This window comes from Macadamia integrifolia, chromosome 3 (genome assembly GCF_013358625.1).
Source record: "Macadamia integrifolia cultivar HAES 741 chromosome 3, SCU_Mint_v3, whole genome shotgun sequence".
NCBI lineage: Eukaryota > Viridiplantae > Streptophyta > Magnoliopsida > Proteales > Proteaceae > Macadamia > Macadamia integrifolia.
In genome coordinates, this window is record NC_056559.1 from 2113638 (window position 1) to 2133182 (window position 19545).

The following is a 19545-nucleotide window of genomic DNA, read 5'->3' on the forward strand; positions in this document are numbered from 1 at the left end:
CTCTATTTGTTGATGCATTGGAACTTCGTAAATAATAATAATAAAAAAAAAAAAAATGTGGATTAGGGTCGTGAAAACTTGGGAAAGACCGTGAGAGAGAAGAACGTCAGGTTCGTCCCTGGGGTAGATAACAATTGTCATTACATCAAGACAAGCAAAGATGAATACTATATTGTTAGTGCTCTTTACGATGCTCTGCATAACTAATATAACTCACCATACCATACACATGCACATGCACATGCACATTTATAACATTCAAAGCATTCAGAGAAAGAGAGACAGAGAGAGAGAGAGAGAATCCTTATACTTTCTCCCTATTGTTCTCTAGTTGCTTGCACTCTGCAGTGTACAAATGACAATATAACTTACATCAGTCCGGGTAAACCCCAGTTCCTGGGTCGATCTCAAAACACTCTTCTCTCTGGTTGTGGGAAAGGAAGAAGTGAGAAGGTAGAAGAAAATTAAGAATGGGATCTGGAGCAGAAAAGTTGTTGTTATGTTTCAATATTATGATGTGCCTTATACAACTACAGTTGTTGTCGTCTTTGCTGCCGATCTCATACTCTGCAACTGTCAGATATCTTCCCGGGTTTCAGGGCCCTCTTCCCTTTGAAATGGAAACCGGGTATAGTATATATTTTGTTTGTGTTTTTATGTTATAGATTTTGGGTTTTATTATTATTATTATTTTTTTTTGGTTTCCTTTTCTGAGCTGACTTAACAACTTGGTTATCTTCCTCGTGCGCGTATTTGTATGTATATTAATCTAATAACAGATAGTCATGGTTGTGTGATTGGATAAGCTCCTAATGGATGGATGGATGGACAGTTTAAGATTTAAAGTAGTAATTAACTTAACAAATATTATATTAATTAAATGGTGTTAATGAAAATAAAAAATTTCAGGTACGTCGGTGTTGGAGAGTCGGAGGATGTGCAGTTGTTTTACTACTTTGTAAAGTCGTCATCGTCGTCGAAGAATCCAGAGAAAGACCCTCTTTTGCTTTGGCTTACGGGCGGCCCTGGTTGTTCCGGTTTATCTGGCCTTATCTATGAGATTGGTTCGTTCCAAGTTCTATACATACATTTATTAGATAGGGTTATTAATACATATATTTATATATATATATATATATATATTTTTTTTCTTTCCCTTTCTCACTCCTCAGGTAGTATTTCATCTCTCTTATATCTCTGGATCTCCATTGTTTAGTGGTTTGATTTACCCTATGTTTTAGTTAGTGAAATCCTGATCTAATTGATGATGGGATATTATAGTTGTTGTTGTTGTAGGCCCACTTAATTTCATGGTAGAGGAGTACAACGGAAGCCTACCAAATCTCCTCTGGAATCCACACTCACGGACCCAAGTATAATACACATGCCACATAGGAACTGATCAGGAGCGTTTCCAATCCTTAACAATAGTTATTCTTATTCGGATAGAGACCAAATAAAATGAAGAAATCGAACAATTTTACATAAGATGACACAAAGATTTAATGAAGTTCATATACTAAGATGATGTGTAATATTTCAGACGAAGAAGAAAATTCATTATATATCGGAGAAAAGATTACAATGGAGATCTCTCAAGAATCCCAAAATCTTAATTAAAAAATCCCCCTTTCTCTTGTTTCTCTTTTATTTATCAGCATAACATTTTAATACTCCTTCAAGTCGGATTAATTCAGCGGATTGCATCCAAACAGGCCAAACGAGATCAATGATGGACTTTGATAAACTTTATTGATACCTCGGGTGCTCCTGAGATTTTTCAACTCTTATAAATGATGATATACATATATGTATATATCAGGTGGCGAGCATAATCTTCGTAGATTCGCCAGTTGGGACTGGATTCTCTTACTCCAGAAGCTCCCAAGGATATAAGACAGGTGACTTCAAATCATCTCAACACCTCTACCAATTCCTTACTAAGGTGCGTATAAGGTGTAACCCTTTGGATCGTCTGTTTATACTATTTTTTTTGTACCATGCAGCTGGGCTGATGGATAGATGGGCATTTGGCAAATCGATCCATATATGTGAAATGATCGATCCCTATTCCTCTTCCTGCTTTCTCCGCCTTGGAGCTTAATTATATTTTCAGTAGGGAGCAGGGATCGATTTTTAATTTGGTGATTCATTCGTATAATGATTATGGCCAAGAAGCAGCTTGGGCTTGGTAACTAACTCTATACTAGATTATCGCTCCTGCTCCCCTCGATCTCACTCTACAATAGAGGTTAGAAGTAAGAACTGCTACAATAGAGGTCATCAACTCTATTGCAAATCGATTATAGATAATACATCATTCATTCAAATGTTGTGTTTATTTATGTCAATAAATTGTTATTTATGGTCTCACTGACAGGCAATGAAGCTGGTAGTGAACTGTTCATCAATATTAAGGTAAGTATTGCATAATATTATATATTTAGAATACATGCATGTGTGTGTTCATATATTACATATAATTAAATGATACACGGTTAATTAATATCTATGAATTAGGGCCATTAAATAAAACTTTTTCCAAGGATATTTTCTTGGCAACCCTGTAGCAGATCCAGTTCTTGATATGCTCATGGGATGGGTCTTATATCAGTTGAACTTTATGAGGTTACTGATGAATTCCTCACAAGCCCCTTTCCTCGCTTGCGTTTAGTACTTGTTTAGTAATTAATCAAAGTAATCTGAGACAAATTAATAGCAACAAACATGACAAAAATCTTTATTCCTTCATGGTTTTAATTTTAGTCAGTGAAGAGAAGTTGTGGAGAGAACTATGTACAAATAGATCCCACCAATGTACTGTGTTGGGAGGATATGCAGTCTTTCTATAAGGTGGGCAGGACTGATTCACTCACAACTTAATTCTATCAATAAAATGTATCATTTTCACGGGAACGTAGGACCATGCTATTTGACGGGTTTGCAATTGCAGTGCATTTCAGGTTTAAACCAAGCACACATTTTGGAGCCATTTTGTACTTTTGCTTCTCCAATACCTAAAGAGGTAGTTGGAGATAGAAGATCTCTTAGGCAGAGTTATAGTGATCAGTTCCTCCATGATCCACAACCCCCTATTCCTGAAGTTGGCTGCAGGGTAAGCCTATTTCCTTCTTCTTTACTTATTGGTTCTACTTGGTCTATATATTCATATTTCATAGGCGCACACTTAATCCACTTCTTACATGGATAACTGACATTTATTTTCTAATTTTTTTCCCATCATTTCTTAGACCTATGCTTATTATTTAGCACAGTTCTGGGCGAATGACTACAGTGTCCGGAATGCTCTCCACATTCACAAGGTACGTTTTTGAGAATATCGCTGAAATATTAATTAGCATATTACTATAGTAACAGTAAGGAATGGTTCGATCCACAAGAGTTTGTGATGATGAACACAGCAGGGATCGATCGGGAAATGGCAAAGGTGTCACCATAGCCTACCTTACTCATATGAAATCCAAAACAACATTCAATATCATCTATATCTCAGTAAAAGAGTTTATCGATCTTTAATATACAGGTGATCAGTTCCTCTAACTCCTCCTCCTTTGTGTATGAATTAGTGCACATGTATCTAATTTTATTTTAATATCCAATTAAGTATTGCACTAATGTACTCTTGATTTTAAAATGAAGTGATGATCATGACATGATAGTGCCATTTTTGGGTACGGAAGCATGGATAAAATCTCTCAACTACTCTATCATTGATGAATGGAGATCATGGATCGTCAATGGTCAAATAGGCGGGTGGGTCTTAGACTTGCATTAAGTAGTGTTCCTATTTTGATGATTATGTGTTTGAATTTTGTTTCCCTATTCTAAATGCATGTCTGCCCTAGATCAGGAGTACTAATTAATATGTCAATTTTGTGATTCCTTGGTTTTGGTGTATTAGATATACCAGGACTTACTCCAACCACATGACATTCACCACTGTAAAGGCAAGATAAGTTCTTTTGTTTGGTGGGATTGTGTTATTTATATATATATATATATAGATATAAAAGAAGCAGGAATGAAACGAAAATAATTTGAGAGTGACAAAAGCTACGCTCAGTACTATTTATCTATTGTAGGGAGGAGGGCACACAGCTCCACAGTACAAGCCAAAGGAATGCTTTGCTATGCTCAAGCGGTGGATTTCTGAAGAACCTCTGTAACTTCCACATTAGGTTACAGAGCTCCAAATCTACTACGCAGCTTTGCGATGAAGGGACTTTTACTACAACTCTGTTGTTGTATGCCATTAATGTAATGTCTTAGAACACGTCATTCTCCTTATTTTGAAAACCATCCCAAATAAAATGTGTTGGATCATTAATGTAAATTATTGTTATACCCAAGTGTTTCTTTCTTTGATTCCTTTGGGATTTTTGGGGTAATCAGCTCTCATGCTGCAAACAAAACGTAAAATCTGCATTGGCTAAAACTGAATTGCCTCTGTAGGTGCCCAACCATCCCTCTCTCCCCACCGAATTGGCTAAAACTAAACATTGTTTGGCAACTCAATTGGGAATCCTATTCCAGGCACGGGGAATGTAGGTGCGTATTCAGGCCCATTTGGTATATTTTTGGAGTCCTAGGACTATGGTAGCTATTTCGGTTTGGTGTTATCCGCGGGTGCCTTAATTCTTCTGTAACATGCAAGTTCGTTCTGATAATAAAAGAGATTCAACTACAGGTTGAAAATTTCCAACCAAAACAGGAAATTAAACCATCTACTATTATATATGTTGGCTAGCTGGTGAAATTGAAAACTCTTCAGGTTGGGGTCAAATTGATTTTCGTCTCAGCTCACATAGACCCGATACTGGTTCGACCCAGTACATATCTAGAAGCTCAATGATAGCTAGGTAGCTCCACAGCCTAAAACCATACGGGTTCCAGTCCAGAGACTCCAAACATAGTGCCAAGCTAGGAATTGGGGAGTGAATGCTTTCTCATTCCCTTTGGCCGATTTAGGCTGATTCGACCAATCCAAATGTGGGTGTCCGTTCCAAAATCATATGGTTCGAGGCTCAACGAACAGGCAAAATATGATGCGAGGTTGAGGGTCGATCCTTGGAGGTGGGTGGATTTATATCAACGTCCAAATGGCCATATACTACAAGGGTGGTCTTAAATCTCGACCGGATCACATGGGTTAGTTGAGACTAGTAGTTGAAATTGGGTTAGGTGCAGGCCAGTAGTTGACTTGGATTGGACATCTTGGTTCATCCATTTTGTGATCGTGTTTCTGTGGTGTGGAGCTACTATTAATAATGGGAAAAAAGATTTCCTTCAACCCCCGAGGTCTGTAATTGTATGCGTTGAAATGGAATATTTCATTCCACTATGGTTTAAAAAATACCACTTTTAAAATTTCCTGCTGCCCCGATTACAGGAAATATATATATATATATATATATATATTCCATATTTAAAACGTTTACATTTACATATAAACAAACACACGCTCTCACTCTCATTCACACTCACACAGAAGAAATGATTTCTTTACTCTCTCCTCCTTATTCTTCTCCAGTGCTTGCTTGCACTCTGCAGTGAATAATTAACATTTTGACTTACATCAGTATCCCATCACTCCGTGGGTGGATCTCAAAACAGTCTCTCCTGATCAGTGGGTGTGGCAAAGGGAGAGTGAGGAGCGAGAAGAAAAGAATGAGAGCAGAGAAGTTGTTGGTTTGTTTCTATATCATGTTACTTATACGGATACAATCGTGGTCCTCTTTGCTGCCAATCTCATACTCAGCAACTGTTAGATACCTTCCTGGGTTTCAGGGCCCTCTACCCTTTGAAATGGAAACTGGGTATGATAATATGGTATCATTTTGGTGGAGTTTTTGTGTTATAATTTTTCTTTTTCTGAGCTGATGACCTTAAATATTAGTCGGTTATAGACTTATAGTCCTTTTGCACGTATTTGTATTAATTAATTCAATAACTTGTAGCTGTATCATGTGTGCAGACACGTATATATGGTTGTGTGATTGGATTAGCATCTGATGGATGGATGGATGGGCTTAATATTTAAAATGATATATAATTTAACTTAAAAGAAAATAGATAGTATTAAATGTTGTTAATGAAAATAAAAAATTTCAGGTACGTGGGGGTAGGGGAGTCGGAGTATGTGCAGCTGTTTTACTACTTTATAAAGTCGTCGTCGGAGAATCCAGAGGAAGACCCTCTTCTGCTTTGGCTCACGGGCGGCCCTGGTTGCTCCGCTTTATCTGGCCTTTTATATGAGATTGGTTTGGTTCTAACTTCTATATACATAACTACTAATTAGTTAATTAATTAATTAATTAGTAAGTATTTCTTCTCTCGAAATATTTATAATCTTCATTGTTTGGTAGCTTGGGTTCTCGAAATATATAGATACTGAGAATGGGACGACGTTGTTGTAGGCCCACTTCATTTTGTGGTAAAGGAGTACAACGGCAGTCTACCCAATCTCGTTGTGAATATACAGTCATGGACCCAGGTAATATATACATATCCCACGCAGGAACTGATGATCAGGACCGTAGACCGTACGTATCTCATATGTTTGTTTATTTATTTATTTTTTTGGTGAAAGAAAAAAATGACAGAGAATTGAAGAAGAGTTAAGGAGGGATTAGGGAGGGTATGAGTCAATTATGAGGTGTTTTAACTCTTATATATATATTAATGATGATATATACTTATCAGATGGCGAGCATAATCTTTGTAGACTCGCCAGTTGGGACTGGATTTTCTTACTCCACAAGCTCCCAAGGATATCAGACAGGCGACTTCAAAGCATCTAAAGACCTTTACCAATTCCTTACTAAGGTGCGTCGTAAGTATAATTAAGGTGAAATCTATAGTATCTTGCTCTCTTACCCATGCTTAGCTGAGCAAATGAATGGATGTGTATTTTGGCAACTCGATCCATTTGTGAAATATTATGACTCCCTAAGCCGTGGAGTAGTCTCAGCCTCCTATAGTGTGCCTTCTATTTTCAGTAGGGAGCAGGGGTCTATTCATAAAATTTCTGTATTAATACCAGTTGGATAATTAATGATTATGGTTTTTTTGGTATTTAATTATAATGTGGGCCAAAGTTTTCTGTCTAAGGACGGTTCTGTTTCATACACACAAGGGAACGTCCCTAGGAGAAGCACGGTGATCATTGCACACCCCCATGTATTTGTGACTCAAGATTGCTTTCAGACAGAAAATTTACGCAAATTTTTCCTTTTGCAGTGGATGATTGACCACCCAGAGTTTCTCGAGAATCACTTCTATGTTGCTGGAGATTCATATTCTGGCAAGATCGTGCCGCTTGTTGCTAAAGAAATATCTGATGGTAGTTATATATATATATATATATATATTTATCTCCTCCTCATGAATTTATATATGCATATATGGCCATGATTTCTGGTACGTAGCTGTTGCTCAATGTGTGCTCAACTCACTAATGGGGGATCAACACCCATATCCATATACCACCGTCATAGATTAATTTTCAATTAAAAAAATTCCTGCCAGAATTTCAATTCTCATCCCACTCTTATTCTCTGCTTCCTCTTCTCCTTTTTATTTCTTTTTAACGAAAATTGGAGAAGAAGAAGAAGAAGATTGCTACTTCAATATTCACTCGGTCCTTACTAATATGTCTTCAAACTTCAAAAACAACTACATAGTTATTATGAGAAAATTTGAAAAGTTATGATGCGAGGGCATTTTGATCCTTAAATTCAGTACTCGAACAACTCCCATAGCATCAATAGTGAGACAGATTTTTGGATTTGATGGGAGTTCGCCAAGTCTAAACCATGGATTATTGCTAATCCTTGAGCCACAGTACTGCATTTTGATCCTTAAGTTTTTATGGTGTCACTGGCAGGCAATGAAGCTGGTAGTGAACTGTTTATCAATCTTAAAGTAAGTTCCTTACTTTGCATAATACTATTATATGCTGTGTGTGTGTGTGTTTTCATAGCTAGATTATAGACAGTTGACATCACTATAGATGGATTAGGGTCATTAATTAATGGGTCATCATTTGGAAACTTTTTTTTTTTTTTTTCCAGGGATATATACTGGGCAACCCTGTAACAGATCCAGTTTTTGACAGCAACAAATTAGTGCCATTTGCTCATGGGATGGGTCTTATATCAAATGAACTTTATGAGGTGAGTGAATATATATATATATATATATATTCCTCCTCACAAAAGTCCTTCCCTCACTTGCATTTTGGTTAAATAATTTGTCGGTGATTATAGAGCAACATGGTGATGAGAGAAATCTTTATTCCTTTAATTAATTATGGTTTTCAGTCATTGAAGCGAAGTTGTGGAGAGAACTATATACAAATAGATCCCAGCAATGTACAGTGTTTGAAGGATATACAGTCATACGATCAGGTGGGCGGGAGTTTTAGTCAATCAGGCCTTGATTTCTATCTATCATTTTCATGGAAACATGTATAGGACGACGCAAGTAATTGACGAGTTTGCGATTGCGCGCAGTGTATTTTAGGTATAAACTCTGCACAAATTTTGGAGCCATTGTGTCCTTTTGCATCCCCAAAACCCCAAGAAGTAGTCGGAGATAGAAGAAGATCTCTTATTAGGCAGAATTATACTGATGATCCACAACCCCCTATTCCTGCTCTTGGCTGCAGGGTAAGTCTATTTCTTAATTTAATTTCCATTGATCTTAATTGTCTGCTGCTTCCCTATTAGTTTATTCATATTTGATAGTTCATAAGCACACACATTATTTCACATTTTTATCTAGCTATGCCTAATTTAATTTAACTTTAATTTGTTTATTAAATGATTGTCCTATCATCATATCATAGACCTATGCTTATTATTTAGCACCGTTTTGGGCGAACGACGATAGTGTTCGTAAGGCTCTCCACATCCGGCAGGTATGATGAGAATATTGCTGCACTACTATTAGCATAATACTATAATAACAGTAATTAGGAATGGGTCCACAAGGTTTTGTGATGATGTTCAATGATGAATGATCACAGGGAACTATTGATAAATGGCAAAGGTGCCGCAATATGCTACCTTATTCATATGAAATCCATAGTAGCATCCAATATCATCTATATCTCAGTGAAAAAGGTTATCCGTCTTTAATATACAGGTGAGATCGATCTTCAATACTCTGCCTTAACTCCTCCTATATGCATTAGTACTGTATCATGTATTTATTTATCATTGTAATATCCAATTAAGTACTGCACTAATGTACCCTTGATTTATAACATGAAGTGGTGATCATGACATGTTAGTACCATTCTTGGCCACGGAAGCATGGATTAAATCTCTCAACTACTCAATCATTAATGAATGGAGGTCATGGATCGTTGAAGGCCAAATAGGCGGGTGGGTCTTAAGACTTGCATTAAGTATTGTTCATATTTTGATGATTCTATGTTTGAACTTTGTGATTAATCTGAATGCGTGGATGCCCCTGATCAGGAGTAATAATATATCAATTCTATGATTCCCTTTTTTTTTTTTTTTTGTGCATTAGATATACCAGGACTTATGCCAACCACATGACATTCGCCACAGTAAAGGTAAGATAAGTCCTTTAGTTCAGTGGTGTTGTTATATTCAATGTTTGCTTTAAAGAAGCCGAGGAATGAAGGATAATAATTTGAGAGTGCCAAAAGCTAGGCTCATATAGTACTTGTTTATTAATTGCAGGGAGGAGGGCATACAGCTCCAGAGTACAAGCCTAAGGAGTGCTTTGCTATGTTCAAGCGATGGATTTCTAAACAACCTCTATAGCTTCCATAATAGGTTACAGAGCTCCAAATCTACTGCACAACTTTGCTAAGTCAAAAAATGTTGGTGATCATAGATCGTTGTGCTTTCACTTGAAGTCTATTGTACTTTGTACATGTAATGTCTTAGAATACTTCATTCTCGTTATATTGGAACCCATCACAAATAAAATGCATGTGTTTGATCAATGTAAATTGTTGTTCTAATGTCAAAAGCACTTGACTCTGTTCTACCTAGTTTTACAATTTTTAATGTGGATATCATATAATTTTCAACTTGCAGGGCCAATTCCACCTCGAATTTTAAACAATCAAAATGAAAATTGAGGAGACTTAATAACTCCATTAATGAGATGAACCAAAACGGTCCCGAATCTTCTCAAGTCTTTGAATTTATTTATTTTAGTATTTATAGGCTATTTATTCTTTTCTTCCTTCTTTTCCTCCCTCAAATCTTTCTTGTCTTCCTTGTTGCTATCATCTAAGAAGAGGCGGAGGTCTACCCTTAAGTCTTAGAATAAGTCACCCGAATTGGATCAACACTCCTTCTCACAAGAATGGTCTACCCCTGATCCTATGATAGGGGGAACATATAAAACTCTTTAGAGAAAACCTACCAAGCTTGATTGCTCATTTGCTCCAGAAGCATTTTAACACCTGAGATGGACGAGGATTGAATTGGGGAAAGAGAGATGGAAGATAAACGACGCAAGTCGTACCAAGCTTTCCTAAACATTTTTTACCCTCCACGCGCAAACCAATCCCAACGTCAAGAAGAAGAAGAAGCAGCAGCAGAAGAAGTAAGGACTCTCTCTCTACTAACGACTTAAATACTTCACCACTTCTAGGGTTTTATCAAAAAAGTGAAAAAGTAACAAAACACAGTGCACAAAAACCAGATCTTTCGGAAGATCCCCCCAAATACCCCGGGAGAGAGATCTGCGGATGGCATCCATCCATCCTGCCCCTTTCTTGTTTGTGTTTATCTGCGTGGATGCGAATATCTGTAATAGCTGTAATCGAATTAATTGACAATCTTGATTGTGTAATATGTTTCATGATTCACGACACAGCAAGCGGTTCTCAACCCAGCATTGACAAGCGCCGTGCCTCATGATGTGTGTGATTTTCCAGAGGAAGAGGGAGCGGAAGAGGATGAAAACTCCTCGAGTGAATCTGCTAGCGAACGCACGCTTCGGAACCTCACCAGGTCTAAAAGGAAACGACTTCGGAGGATGAAACTCAAGCAAGCTGCTTCCAGCCGCCGCCGCAGTATTATTGGGCCTATGTTGCCTTCAATGGAAGAAACCCCCCATGGCGTCGATAATGCCCTAGATGAATCTCCCATTACTCCTCCACCTCTACCAGAAACTGTCATCCATAATGCTAATGCTGCAGAGGGAATTGGTGCTGGAAACAGAGACTATCGAGGTATCCATTCGTTTCTTCATGCCTCGCTTCTCTATTCTTCGTCATTGCTTTGGGTAGCATTGAAATCAATCTGTCGGTGTTAAATCCTTGCTACGTGCTTATTCCATTGTGCAGGAGATCCCCTTAACGTGCAGAAAAAGAGATTGAAGCAAAGAAGATTGGCTAAAAAGCTTAGCCGGAGCACCAAGAATTGCACTATTAAGGAGATGGAGATTCCTGTTCCAGACATGTCGCCTGCCCAATAGTTGCACTGAGTTTCCTGGACACTATTGAGACATGTCGTGTCCTGAAAGCTGGATTCGTTATGCAAGATGCAAATGGCCTCACTTTCTCCTGTGATAAATTATAAATTGGGTGGAAGGAACAAGATCAGCTTCCAGCCTGCAAATTGGTTCTGGAAGTATGCGTGTCTATCTGCCTCTGTACCTCCATTTATTTTTTACTTCTTGATTTATGCATAGGGTGGCTTGACTAGTTTTTCATATCTAAAGAATTTTATTTTTTTTTTTGGGTGAAATTTCCATATCTAAAGAGGCCAGAGTGTTTTCAGCGAAAAAAAATAAAGAGGAGAGGGTTGTTTCTCTACATTCCAGTAAACGGACTGCCATGGAAGTGCCTCCATCGATGATTCCCGTAAGGATTACAGATGATTTCCCCATAGCCTTTTCTTTCTGTTTTACTGGTTAAAATCATGAGTTCCAGTCCAGACCTAGGTCCAAGACATCGGTGTGGATGGGGTGAATGCCATGAGCGATCGTATGCGTGATCTCACATGGGTTAGAAGCAGATTGTTAGAGACTAGTTGAACATGTTACTGAAGAAAGACATTGGGTTAGTTAGGATCACGCCATTCTAAATTTTAGATTGTTCAGCCATTTCATCGAACACCTCGTGGGCAAAATGTATTTGACAAGTAATCCAATATATTGAACTCCCAGTCTCCCACTTAATCAGCATTAGACCAACACTTGAACCACATCAGAGGTTTCAGATCGAATAGCTGCGTATCTGTGAAGGGATTGGGTTGTTGTGGGATCTCTGAAAGAGTCTTAGCGATGGAGCCACACCTCTGCTTCCCGCAGTGGGAACATGGTTTGCTGGGAAGATAAAATTTCATGAAACCTGAGCTAATGAATACTCTTCTTGGATGCATCATCTCTCTCACAAGTCCAAAACCATCTTACTAAATCGAAGTTGAAAGTAATAACGTCCTGGCCTCTCCCTTACCCTCACCTCACGTTCAGGCAGTAGCGCAGTGGGCCATGGCTTCCCTCTTTCCTACGTTCTTTTTTATTCTTGGCTTTTTTACTGTTTACTGTTTCATCTTCTTCGTATGAATGTGAAAGATCCAACTGCCTTATTACGCCCAGTTATGTCTAGACAGATAATGATAAATCCAGACATGCAGGCTGATCAAGGTCAATATTGACTAAGACCGATACAATATCTGATACCGATTACTAAAGTCCTGGTAGGGAGGACGAACACCACCCTCAAAACATGCACAATCCTTCCTAATATGTAGTCCACCAACTCTTTGTGAACATATCTTTCTCCCAGGCCCAAAGGGAATCCAGCTCAAAATCATTTTTAGGAGGATGAATTTGGGTTCGCGCTACCTATGATCACCTAATTGGCTAATTGTATAACTAAGGATTCAACACTTGTCCCTTTTGTTTCTTTATATACCATCCTCACCATTGTAATGATAGTGGTAGGACATGAGAATATGAGACAGGTGTAGATTCCTCAATGATCAGGTGATCATATGTGCAGTGTTGTACCAAAAAACAAAGATCATATGTGCGGTATGTCCCAACTCAAAGGGAATCAGTCTTAGCAATGCTTCCTATTAGGCAGTTTGTGTTTGGTAATCAAGACTCAAGGGAAGAAAAGAAAAAAAAAAATACAAAAAATTGTACAATTTTCTTGGTTTAATAAATGGAAAAATTACATGATTAAGCACTTTTGAGTTTCCTTTTACAAAAATACCCAACCTATGTTTCAGTTAACTAAATCACACAAAATCAGGTTTGGGTTTACCAAACTACCCAAAACAGTGCCCTACGTCACCATATATGATTCTTTTGACATTTTTACCCCTCACTTCTTCCTTCTTCCCTCTTCCATTGCCCACATGAGCATCTCTCCCCTGTTCTCACCTGCTCCTCACCTCATCCTCCATAGCCATCCATGGTGCACCTTTGTAGCTTTCGCCTCAAGTACCTGACATGCCATTGATCTTCCTTTAGGAAAAAAAAAAAATCAAATGTATAACCCTATTTTCTCGTTGCATTAACTTCAATGCATGCCAATGGTCGTGGTTGGTTGTGCAAGTGGACGCAATCACACTGTGGACAGGGAGAAGAAAGCTCAAGAACAACAACTCTTACAGAAACTGAGATAGGAAGCGGGAACGGAGATTCGGGAATGTAATTAATTCGATTCCTCATAACCCATTGAACCCAAATCTCCCTACACCATTGAACTTCTTAAAGGAAATGCCACCTAGCTCACACTTTACTTGAGCAAACAAAGGATTAGCAACGGACTCCAGCTTAGCCACCTCTTCTCAAGATCTATTGAGCTGAGGTGGCATTTCCTTTACTTCTCTCCTCCGATGGAAATCTCACGAATTTCATCACCTAAGCTTCCATTTACCCAAGGTGGTTATGTTGTTGCAGCTGTTGCCGTTCAATCCTTATTAACCCCATCATAACGAGCAGATAATGTGCCCCTAGATTACTAGCAGAAACACTAACAACAAACAAAACTGCAATTGCAATAGTAGAATCTGGTTTCCCTTTTAGATTTCCAAATCCAGCAATATGCAGAGATTAACTTTGATGTCATGGATGAATCAGATCCAATAGCAACAACAGCAACTTGGTGCAGCTGCTAGTGGGATGGGACCATGAGTGGGTAGATGAATTTTGATGGTTCTCACTTTCAACAGCAGTAGCATCAGATGGGTTAATGGCAGATTTGGGCAAGGCTCTCATGAAATCGCACACCAAGCTTTTTAAGTGCTGGTGGTGGAATCGATAGGGATGGTGTTGTCGATGGTGGAGGAGGATTTTTTTTCTTTTAACAGCGGTGGAGAACATTGCGAGGGAGCATAGGGAAGGCGAAAAACTTGCAAGTGGTGAATGGGAGAGGAGAGGAGACGAAGAAGAGAGATAAAAATGTCAAAAAAAAACGATGTGGTGAGGGAGGCCACTGTTTTGGGTAGCTTGGTAAATCTAAACATGATTTTGTGTGATTTTGATAACTGAAACATAAGTTGGGTAATTTTGTAAAGGAAAACCAAAAGTGGATAATTAAGTAATTTTTTCTGTAATAAATTCTGATGGTATTTGATGTCACAGAAGAAGATTTTTTTTTTTTTTTTTTTTTTTGAATTTTAAATTTCACCTTTAGGAACATGGTGAAGTTTTCTGTGACATCACAAAATTCATGGATAGCTCTATTATGTGGGAATGGTCCCTCCAGAGTTCCCAGTGGTGAGTGGGCTCCCGTTTCTACCTCATCATCTTCCATCATCGGCATGACGCGAAACTTGTGGTCGTGGTGCTTCGATCCGTCTTTGTGTGACAGAGGGGGAGAGAGAGAGAGAGGAGACTGCGATAAGTGCAGGATAGGATTTGAAAACCAAAATAGGAGGGTGATCCAGTGCGATAAACCTCTAGTTGAGGAAGTTCAATTGGTTGAGTAGGGCGGAATGTTTGTTACTGTAAGTGAGGCCAGTTTGTCCTCTGTACTTGTACGTCTACGTGTTTATGGAAATGTAGGAGGGCAAGGAAGCAAAGGGACAACAAGACTCGAGTCCGACTCGGTCACAGCAGCGACGACGACGATGACGCCGACAGCAAGGGGACGGCGAGGGCTCCTCCTATCATCTGTTGTGCTATTTGCGCCATCTTCATCGTTAACGGCTACTGCTACGACTTCTCAACTCCAGGAGAATGACTCCAGGACCGAACTTCTTCAAAGTTGGTACTCTCAGTTACCATTCCTCTTCATTTATCCATATTATGCTTTTTTAATATATGATGAATCCCATTAAAATGGGTCATAACGCTCTCTCACTGATTATCCTCTTTTGAATTTTGAAATTCGTCAGAATATCTGAAGAAATCAGAGGTGAACAAGGCCAAAAATGACAAAGAGGTAAGGCAACACACTACAGAATTGTTGTTTCTTAAGCAAGAAATTTCCCTTTATGCATAAAAACCTAGTTTTGCCCTGTGACAAGTTTGATCGGCCTGAAAATTTGTGGGTAGATAGATCACATTTCTAGTTACACGACCACAATGAGGGTGCTCCAGACTACGGAAGGGTATATGATAGAATTTTAGACAAAGAGATTTGAAACATTACCACTCTAGGCCATTCCCTAGATATTCAATAGTTGGATTCACCACATTACTCTTCCATGATGGAGAACTAAATCTTCCAACCAGAGTCCAGAAACTAGTGAAGTTTTTTAACTTATGTTAAATTTGTAATTTACATCCACTCTTCTGAGCTCATCAAACCAAATTATCAGTTTCGTGAGTATATGGAATTATAATCATCTTCATCATCATCATCATCATAAGGACTAGTACCTAGTATCATTAGTACCACTATATATTACTGTTGACTAATTCCTTTTCTTTTTTTCCTCTCCCAAAAACTCTAGAGGCTGGATGGTTATTTTAAGCGCAACTACAAGGATTATTTTGAATTCCTTGAAGGGTCTGCAAGAGGGAAGACCAATGAGCAGCTCTCTGAAGCTGAGAAAGGGATCCTCAGCTGGCTTGAGGCTAACAAATAAGATCTTAATTCCTGTATATCTATCCGTGGGATTAAACTATCCAGAAGCAGGCCACCTTTCTAGTTCCAAGAATGATTTCCTCTTTTTTCTTTTCTTTTCTCGGAATTTTCCATGATAATACAAGGCCCTCAGGCTAAGCTGAAGGTGATGTTTAGTACTTTGGTAATGAAGTGTATGTTTACTAATAATTCAGGATTCAGAAGCTATTTTGTATGAAAAATGACAATGTCAACTCTTTCCACCATTTCATTTGATCAGGTGAGCCACCCATTGGTGATGTAATCATCGTCAATTTGAATTTATCTCATTATCACCCAAAAAAAAAAAATCACAAAGCTTGGCAGATCATTTGCTAGGTCCAGGGATTACGATGTCATTGGTCCAACAGACTAAGTTAGTGCAGTTCCCTGACGAGGAGTTGCAGTAGAGGAAGGTGATTGTGCACTCAGTCAGGCTTCATGAGATTGATGTCATCAATAGCAGGTAGCCTCACTCAGCTCCTCCTTTCATCCTTTGCTACAGTATTTACTCCCTTGATTACTTTGTCCAAACTATCTTATTATGACGATAACATTGTTAAAACAAACAATCCATTTTAAGTGTTTCGGCAATTGTATCTATACCAATAATTATTATTTCTTATTGTTTTATTAATTGTCTATCAAGATTTTATTATTACCAAAAAATATATATCTGGTACCATTTAAAAAGAGTAATTTATCAATGTGCTCCATTTGTACTCTGTTCTTCGTCATTTCAAACACCTACACTTGCTTTGCATCACTGGAATGCTTTGAAGATATTCTCAATAACAATGTCTCTGTCCGTGTAAGGTATTCTCAATAAGAACAATTATTGTTAAGTTCATCTAATGCAAAAAGTGCAGATAGGTAGATAAAAACCAAGCAGGCACAGCTTATTAAGTTCCATCGAGTTCCCATTCTCTTTTCCCAAACAGATACAAATTTGAATCTAGAATTCCTCACTTATAAAGTAGCCTATAGCTCGTGGCATCCTTTTCTGCCCATAAGAGACAAATAGAATCTAGGATTCCTCCCTGATAACACACGCCATTGTACATGACATTGCTTCATTATTAAACAGGCTATAGTATGTGAAGATAGATGGGATTCTGGGTCTACAATTAGAGTCGCCCTAGTATGGCTTGGAAGTTGGAGGGGCATTTACAGAGTTCTTTCTAAGTTGTTGTATTATGTGAGATATGAGGTGGGTAAAGGAGATGAAATGAGGTTGTATGTTGTAGTAGCGTCATATCTAAGGTTAGATGCCTTACAGTACATGATTTTCTCAGCTATATGCTCTTGTTAAGGAAAACGCTATGGGTTGAGGTTAGTCTAATTACCCCTTAAGGTATAGTAAAATCTTTGCAGATGAGCTGGCAAGAGTTGGGGCTAAGGTTCAGATTTTTTTTTCTTTTTTGGTTCCCAAACCAGGTCAGACAATCAGCCGGAATGATCTGTCAAAAAGTTTCCACTACTAACTGTAAGTTCTCAATGAAAGAGAAAACAGTCAATTAACCATCTGTGGACATCTTTTAACCTTCATGGGTAAGGGCTTACTGGTCTGTGCAGATCATAATCCCACCTGGTCTGCACTCATTTACCACTTTGTGGTTGGTCAGATGAAGCTGAATTGGTGGATAAATAGACCCCAAAGTCTCTTGCTCACATGCCAAGTTTCAGCATAAATGGAATTTGCCATGTGGCAAAATACAGTATCAAAATGTTCTGAAATACCAAGTCATGGGTTACCAAGAGGATGCATGGACATATATGAGAGGGTAAAAGATTGAATTTGCGTCTGAAATTTGACAGTGGCAACCAAGTATCACCCTTCCACATGGCACAACTAGATCGGCAGACTAGGTAAGTTATGTGCTCTGTTCAGATTAGAGAACCTTTCCCCTTCATGATGAATTGTTTTGGTTTAGAGCTGATCATTCTTCAATCATGGGATTTTATCATGTTGGGTACTACTGCTGCTGCTTACCTTTTGGAACTTTATATGATGATTCTTCTGGTGCGTCATCTGACATGTTAAACTATTTTAATCATCGCAAAGGAATCATTTATTTGAAGTGAAAATTGATGTATGTTTCTTCTTGATTTCAAACTTTCAGGAAACAGGGGTTTCTTGCTCTCTTCATTGACGATACTGGTGGAATCAATGCAGAGATGAGGGATCAGATTGACACAGGCAGCAGAGCGGGAGGAAAGGAGAGCTGAGATTGTGCCTGTGGAGCTGTTCATTAACGAGACTCACATGCTTGATACGGAGTGCTTCTCATTTCTGAACCATGCATTAGAGAATAAAAGGACACCAATTCTGGTTGTTGCCACCAACAAAGAAAACACAAAAATCTGGGGTACAAACTACAAATCCCCTCATGGCATACCTATTGACCTCCTTGATCGATTGCTCATCATCTCCACACATCCATACACAGGAGATGAGATACATAAGATCCTTGACATCAGATGCCAAGAAGAAGATGTTGAGAAGTCTCTGGATGCAAAGGTCTTGTTGGTGAAGATTGGGGTACAAGCATCCTCGAGTTATGCAATGCATCTCCTCGGTGGAGCAGCATTGGCTGGCTAGAGTGGAAGGCGAAGCTTGTTTAAATGGAAGAGACAGCCAGGTGTACCAGTTTTCCTGGATTTGAAGAGGTTGACACAATATTTGATGGAATATCAGTATCAGTCTATGTTCAATGAAATGCCAGCAAAAGGGGGATGAAGGTGAAACCATTGCAATGCATTCATGAACTTTGATGGGTTTGAAAGGGGGAAAAATCGTCTTCTAATGATGCAAGCAATTGTGGAGTGACAACTTTTCTTTGGGAAACTGGTGGGAGAATTTAAGTAGGTTATTATTTCTTTTTAATCATAAGCTGCTTCCTGCTACCACCACTTTTATCTTTAAAATCGAGCACTTAAAATAAGAGCATAAGAGCAACAACACCCCCACGTACAAGCCTGGATACACACGGCTCTGCATGTGATATATGAGCGTGAAAAGAATATGTCAGCGGAACCATGTTGTACTTATCAAATACTAGACCTCATGTTGCACCCAGGGGAAAATATGTCAAGAGACTTTCATTGATTTTTCCATGGATCGAACACTAAAAACAATTGAGCTCATGTGGCATCAATGGGAGAATATGTTGGGAATCTTGTTGCGCTTCCCAACGCTTGTCCTCCTTACTCTAATACGACTCCGGATCAGGTATTTGTATGAGAATCATGTGTTTGTTCCACACTTGGACTATACTTAATCTTTCTCCTCTTTTAATTGGTTTTTATCTTCAGTGAAGTTCACTCCAAGTGTGGATTAAACGTCATATGAGAATTCATTTCATACCACTTTCTAAGAGCTCGAGCTGAAAGTGCATCAAAATTAATGCATTTCCCATGTTGTAAAAGGGATAGACAGGAGGGGTTATTTAATTTTGGGT

At 38.5% G+C, this 19545-nt stretch overlaps 3 protein-coding genes and 1 pseudogene across 3 annotated transcripts in view; all 4 read left to right on the forward strand.

Annotated features, from left to right (window-relative positions):
- The window catches only part of LOC122074604 (serine carboxypeptidase-like 18), a 7262-nt gene extending 2912 nt beyond the window's left edge, over nt 1-4350 (forward strand). The window contains exons 8-14 of the mRNA XM_042639496.1: nt 2767-2853; nt 2954-3115; nt 3252-3323; nt 3426-3544; nt 3661-3774; nt 3923-3968; nt 4104-4350. Of these exons, the coding sequence (XP_042495430.1) occupies nt 2767-2853; nt 2954-3115; nt 3252-3323; nt 3426-3544; nt 3661-3774; nt 3923-3968; nt 4104-4187 (684 nt within the window). The 3' untranslated portion in view covers nt 4188-4350. The remainder of the gene's footprint in view (nt 1-2766; nt 2854-2953; nt 3116-3251; nt 3324-3425; nt 3545-3660; nt 3775-3922; nt 3969-4103) is intronic.
- Nucleotides 4351-5472: 1122 nt separating this feature from the next.
- On the forward strand, nt 5473-10026 carry LOC122074584 (serine carboxypeptidase-like 17). Its single transcript, XM_042639471.1, has 14 exons — nt 5473-5837; nt 6133-6281; nt 6438-6514; nt 6724-6846; nt 7261-7363; nt 7907-7944; nt 8094-8195; nt 8343-8429; nt 8535-8690; nt 8870-8941; nt 9050-9168; nt 9297-9410; nt 9562-9607; nt 9738-10026. Exons 1-14 carry the CDS (start codon nt 5689-5691, stop codon nt 9819-9821), a joined length of 1419 nt encoding a protein of 472 aa, XP_042495405.1. The 5' UTR covers nt 5473-5688; the 3' UTR covers nt 9822-10026.
- A 222-nt stretch (nt 10027-10248) lies between these two features.
- Nucleotides 10249-11833, forward strand: LOC122074585. The gene is made up of 3 exons (XM_042639472.1): nt 10249-10617; nt 10891-11248; nt 11363-11833. Exons 1-3 carry the CDS (start codon nt 10510-10512, stop codon nt 11491-11493), a joined length of 597 nt encoding a protein of 198 aa, XP_042495406.1. The 5' UTR covers nt 10249-10509; the 3' UTR covers nt 11494-11833.
- Nucleotides 11834-14969: 3136 nt separating this feature from the next.
- Nucleotides 14970-18991, forward strand: LOC122073687 (annotated as a pseudogene).
- The last annotated feature ends 554 nt before the right edge of the window (nt 18992-19545 follow it).

Coding starts and splice junctions, on each gene's coding strand:
- LOC122074585 (XM_042639472.1), top strand. CDS start 10,510: ATGGAAGATAAACGACGCAAGTCGTACCAAGCTTTCCTAAACATTTTT. Junction 10,618..10,890: donor AAGAAGCAGCAGCAGAAGAA/GTAAGGACTCTC, acceptor TTCACGACACAG/CAAGCGGTTCTCAACCCAGC. Junction 11,249..11,362: donor TGGAAACAGAGACTATCGAG/GTATCCATTCGT, acceptor TCCATTGTGCAG/GAGATCCCCTTAACGTGCAG.
- LOC122074584 (XM_042639471.1), top strand. CDS start 5,689: ATGAGAGCAGAGAAGTTGTTGGTTTGTTTCTATATCATGTTACTTATA. Junction 8,196..8,342: donor TATCAAATGAACTTTATGAG/GTGAGTGAATAT, acceptor TATGGTTTTCAG/TCATTGAAGCGAAGTTGTGG. Junction 8,942..9,049: donor AGGCTCTCCACATCCGGCAG/GTATGATGAGAA, acceptor GAATGATCACAG/GGAACTATTGATAAATGGCA.